The 6,000-nt window shown below is 28.7% G+C and overlaps 1 protein-coding gene across 3 annotated transcripts in view; it reads left to right on the forward strand.

Moving 5' to 3' along the window:
- Nucleotides 1–2,821, forward strand: part of LOC106649717 (RNA-binding protein Musashi homolog Rbp6) — a 162,927-nt gene extending 160,106 nt beyond the window's left edge. For all 3 annotated transcript variants that reach the window (XM_023462926.1, XM_023462925.1, XM_023462924.1), the window contains 2 exons: nucleotides 530–594; nucleotides 1,746–2,821. In XM_023462926.1, coding sequence (XP_023318694.1) covers nucleotides 530–571 — 42 coding nt within the window. In that variant the 3' untranslated portion in view covers nucleotides 572–594; nucleotides 1,746–2,821. The remainder of the gene's footprint in view (nucleotides 1–529; nucleotides 595–1,745) is intronic.
- The last annotated feature ends 3,179 nt before the right edge of the window (nucleotides 2,822–6,000 follow it).

Here is a 6,000-nt window from a genome sequence, read left to right on the forward strand (position 1 = left end):
AAATTGTATGTGGAATGTATTGTATATTCATACAAAGTTCCGTGATCCAGTGGACAAAATTAGTCCACGGACAGTGTACACCATTATTCAACCGAAAAGTCACCTTTACAAGTCGATAATAGAGATGCGTACTAGAACTGCTCGATTAAAGCGTTACAGTAACCATCACTAGCACAATTATTACATAGGACAATTTTATATTTTCAGTGTATTGTTATTAGAGCCGTACATATTAGACACGCGAATGAGCCGTACGTCGCTACATTTACGTTTTTTCCGCGTGTCAGATCTAATGCAACAGAAGTGTACATGAAATTCAATGTCTATAATGATGCGTTCTATTAGGATTTAACATCATGTAGAAAGAAGGCTATCCTAAAATGCAGAAAAGCATCTGCCTTGTATTTTCACCAAAACAGGGCAGATGCATCGTAAATCGTATCTTATCGAATTATTGTCTCGTCAAATAAGCATATTCTAACCAACGCTAAATTAGAGTAAGAATTCAAATAAGAAAATATTTTTTCAGGGTCCTCTGATTCCAGCAGCATTCACTAACGGCTACCATTGAGCTTTGTTCGAAACAAACATCAGGTTAGTTTAATATTGTAGCATATTTTAGCATATTTACTATTATACCATGTAACATGAAACTTATCTTTTAAAAAAATATTTTATAAAAAATAGTTAAAAAGAAATTAATCATGAGTTTTTCACCCGTAATATATTTTTTCTAATTAATAAAAATACTTATACAATGATAACAAAAACGATCAAGTTATGAAAAGTGAAAATTCTTATTGTGACGAAGAGAATCACTTCACTTGTCTCGACTGTTTGGGCACTGAACTTAATTAGCTTCAATAACATTTTAATTCGACTGAAATTCGACTGAAAAAATAAATGAAGATATCATTTCGATAGGAAATTTTGTCAGCTTTCTCATGGTGCCATCAAATTCTCCAAAGAATCTCATTTTCACAAGGAAAAAACAAAAATAAACCAAAAAGTTCACTTTTTCCGTACTGTGTTTTTCGAGATATTTAGCTCTCCGTGTTTCATGGCGATTTTCTCGGTGAATATGCGACGTATTGGAAAATCTGATACCACCATCGGGAAGCTGAGGAAACTTATCATCCAACACAGTAGTCAGTTATTTTTTTTAAATGAGTTTTGATACTTTTTTAGCGACTCAAAAATTGAGTAATTAGCCGTATTTACGAGAAAACATGATTTTTCGTCCTCTAAATCACAAAAGTAGCTATAAAAATAAATACTATTGAAATTTCGACTGTTCCAACGGTCGGTACCCGCGTCAAGTGAAAATAAATTTTGTCCCGATAGTACCCCTAAAAATGCGTTTTTTTTAAGAATTGCTCATAGGTTCAAAACGTTACTTCGTAATAACGAATCATTATCAGAAAAATAAATAATAAAAATTATGTTTTTGATAGGTAATTGTAGAAAAAATAATCCATATCATTGTGTAAGTATTCTTATCATTAAGAAAAATTTACGTATTTTATGAAGATAAAAAATAAATTTACAAAAACTGTTGTAGAAAACCAATCGAAAATGAAATTCTTTGGCCGAAAAAATTGTATTAAATATGTCCGGCATCTTGCAAAGTCTTTTTTGTCCTTTTTGAATTCAAATATTAATAAAATAAAAAATGTATTAGACCATTTGAATATGTATTTTTTGATCAAATACCGTTTTCTTACTTGTCACGTGTTTTTTTACAGGATGGACGAGTGGGCTGAGCGCAGTATTGTTGACTGCCGCGATTATTTAAACTAAACAAGCAAAGAGATAAATAAAATTTTAAGATCATCAATTAATATCGAGAAGGAGATAGCTACATGATCGGAGAGGCAAAAATAGAGTGAAAGAGTGATTATGAGTGAGATTGTGAAAATGAGAATGAGCGGATGAGAAAGGGGCATACATCAAGCATATAAAAAAAAACTCAGAATGTGTACAGCGCTTCAGCGTTAACACAGTTATGTATACAGCGCATGAAGATGCAGTCGTCATAAGCGGGCATCAATCATAATTGAAAGGCAGCAAAGGGTTGTCCATTAAATTTTCGAAGCATTATTAAAAGCTATACGTTATCATCGAATTATTTACAATGAGAAAAGAAAAGATTGAGTATTCATGTGTGCGGAATGCATCGTATTTTAGATCGATTTTAAAAAAGCTAAGAACAAGGCCTTGACAAATATAATGAGACAAAGATGTTCTCGTATGAATTTATTGCAATAGAGAGGAAAATAGTTAGTTAAACAGAGAAAGAGATAAAATATGGGAAAACTGGTTTGATGCTAAAACACATGTAAAATATGAAACTATTCTATTAAACCTCAATTGAGAGTGAACTTTTGAAGCAAAGTATGTAGAATTAAAGACTACTACTCTCAGGCGAAGTTGACACCTTCTTTAATCAGTTCTTAAAGGATACCTAAGTATGCAGCAGTTTACAAGTGAAAATACAAGTGAAAGAGAATACGTAGGCGTCCATAAAACGGTTGAACATTTTTTGATCGAATACAATACAATAAAGAACAAATTGTGTTGACTTGAAAAGAAAAAACTTATTCGCCCTAAATTTTGTTCGTGAGCGATAAGATTTGAAAAAAGGATGATTAACACAATGGAGATCTTCGATTTTTGACGCTAGCCCGTTCTCTCATGCTATTGAATAAACAATAGTAATATTATTATTATGAATAAAAAATTAATAATGAATAACTATTACTATTTGCTAATTATTACAAAGCAGTGAAATTTTATGATGGGTGTGTGAATATGTTTTTAACCGTGATGAATATTCAAAGAAATATTAATAACAATGATAACAATAATAATAATGAATAATAATAACATTAAAAATGAATAATAATAATAATAATAATAATAATAATTATAATAATTATAATTATAATTACAATATTAATATTAATAATCACTATGCTTATTACATTTATAATATGTAATTTGTNATATAATACAAACAATAATCATTATTATAATAATAACGATTATCATAATAATATAATTTTAAAAAATGAACGAATAATGATGTTTTTTTTAATACTACGCATACACCAAGAAAAGCTGTGAATCCCAGATCTGCCGAGAACAGGCTTAAGAAACGAAACAAAAATAATTAAATACTCGAATGAGGAATATAGATGAAAAAGTATGTTTAGCTTGATTAAATAAATTATGAGAATGAAAGAAACGCTGGATTACGTATATCAATAATAAAATCTGAAAATTATTTCAAGTACAATCCATACCTGTGCGATTGTGCTTAAAAATGTAACAATGTAAAACAGTTATATTTGTGTATCAAAAACGCGCATGTTGTGAGCAAAACTTTTCAAAATAACGTAAACCTATATTGATACGAAAACAATGAAAGCACGTAAACGTTTTCTTCCAAATTTACACAACATTATTAACACGAATTACAATTAACTTGCAAAAGTACATTTTTAAAAAGAAGGGAAAAAGATTCGCATTTTTATCTTACCCTTCGAGTGAAAACAACAGACCACAGACTTTTTTTTGTCAAAGGTTAACCAGCAATACTTATATTTTTCATTTTTAATGAATTGAATTATCTGTAAGCGTGCGCTAAAGAGTTGAAAAATGAAGGTTTTAAAATACGTAGATTCTACTGCAGACGCGAATGTCAAAAATCAAAAATCTTTTAACTATTAATTGCTTGGTATGTTGAATATTTGTGAGGTATTATCGATTATTAAGTAGTCTTTAAATGATTTAAAGAAAATTACGTTAATTCGTAAGTCTAATAATAATTTTTTTAACATGCATAATAGATTGATCACACATTGCAGCATGGTACGCTTTATTTTTGCTTGATTCTGTTTTATTATTAATAAACCAAAAAACGATCGATAATTTAATTCTTAGTTACATTTGAATTATTTACGGTTGTTATAATCAAACATTTAGTTTTAATGAATAAATTTTTTATCTGAATACAGTTCTTTCTATGTTCTCGATGCTCAAATGAAACATTTATAATACTGTATGAATAATATTTTCATTTTTATTATGATTAATAAACAAATTGCACTTAAATATATTATAAATAAGCCGAGAAAAAAACAATGAAAATAGCTTTTTTATTTTTATTTTAATCGATAAAAAATAATCCCTTAATGAAATTACAAAAATAAAACTCTATTATTATTGTTGCACTGAATTTTTTTTTCTTAAAAAGATTTCCAACAAAGGTTATTTCAAAAAAGAACAGTGAACATACATAAAATTAAAAGATTCATCGTATTCAGGTTTCATTTGACATTAAGAAAGAACTTACGAAAAATAAGAAAATCAAGTGTTAATTGGGAAATGTGATTTGTATAATTGTATTGTATTATACAACAGGGTAAAACTTTTTAAATTTTTGTAAATTTCAGAGTAATGTAGAATCAATAATGTTTTTGCGGAGCCTGTACTAATTAACCTTCACTCGTTTCACAGTATGTAGTAAAAATTAATAAAAAATTTTTTATCGGACCAAATATGGTATGAAGCGAAGTTAATTTGTTTTTTAGTACTGATGTTGTGGAATCGCTGAATAATAAGGTTTAAATTCAGATAAAAAATTTAATTTGTTGAAATGATTGTATGTGCCGTACTTCCATTTTGAAATTATTTTAGTTGAATTTTAAACAATCTAATTTTTAGTAACCTACAAATGATTAGTGACAATGATTAGTATTATGATTTTCTTTAACTCGAATACTTTTTAATAAGACACACTTTTTGTGATGTACATGAAAGAAAAATTTTTCACAGCGATTCAATAAAAATACCTTGAATTAATCATTGTAATCGCAAACCGTAATTATAACATGAAACAGCACTAATAAAACGGTACAGTGGAATCAAGCAACATAAAAAAGCATAAAATTATGGTTTGTTGCGTTTTTACGTAACTAGATTTGGAAAAAAGTAATTAAATCGTCCAAACTTATTAAAAAAAAAGTTCCACTTTGGTACATCTATAAATAAGAAGGTATCAAAATATTTAAATATAGAAAAAATTGTAGTAATCAAATTAACTGAGTTGAATGAGGAACTTTCAATCGACGTGCTAATACTAAATTTTGTATGAGATAGGTTGTAATTAATAAATTCCTCAGATATGAAAAGCCACTTATTTATAAATTATACGTGCAAAGATGCAAGCACCTGTAAACACAAATAATATACTTCTTATAACACCAATTTCGAGCGTATAACACCAAAATCAAGTCTTCAGCCCGCCATCCATATCTGAAATTTTTTTTTAAAGTAGACATATAGCAGTGCTGCATTTCAATTTTATTGTTTTCACCCGTCCGAGGTGGTACGTTTGATTACCGATATATTGACTACATTTGAAATTTTATAAATGGATAAAGCATACAATTTTTCAAGTATGTTTACCATTTTGGTCCTTGGCATTGGACGTGCTTCAAATTCCTTAGCTTTTATAAGAGATAAATAATAGCTTAAACACGTAAGTACCTATATATATTAATATAGATACTGATGTTTTACACGCACCCAGAATCATACGAGTATCCATTTTCTTTCAATAACCATTCCAATGCCATATGACGATAAGCATTTTGAGAAAAATCAAACTCTGGTAGAAATCATAAAAATGTTTTGAGTTTTTTTCAGTACATAAACATGTTCAAATACTTGCAACTGGGCAGTCCGTTAACTATTTTCATTTTAACGAAACGTTTTTCAAACCAGTTTATCCACGGTAAAAATATATAAGTGAAAATGTCAAATAAATAGACCAGGAATACTGGATGGATCGAACTGTATAAGGTTATAACCTACTGGCCCTCCTCACTCTCTTTACCAATAATCGAAAAATTGATATGATTGATTAAATTTTTTCATCCGAAATAGCTCTAGTCTTTGGCTCGTTTCACGTTTTCAACATTTTCATTTGACGTT

The sequence above is a fragment of the Trichogramma pretiosum genome, unplaced genomic scaffold, assembly GCF_000599845.2.
Source record: "Trichogramma pretiosum strain Unisexual culture from Peru unplaced genomic scaffold, Tpre_2.0 scaffold92, whole genome shotgun sequence".
In the NCBI taxonomy this organism is placed as follows: Eukaryota; Metazoa; Arthropoda; class Insecta; order Hymenoptera; family Trichogrammatidae; genus Trichogramma; species Trichogramma pretiosum.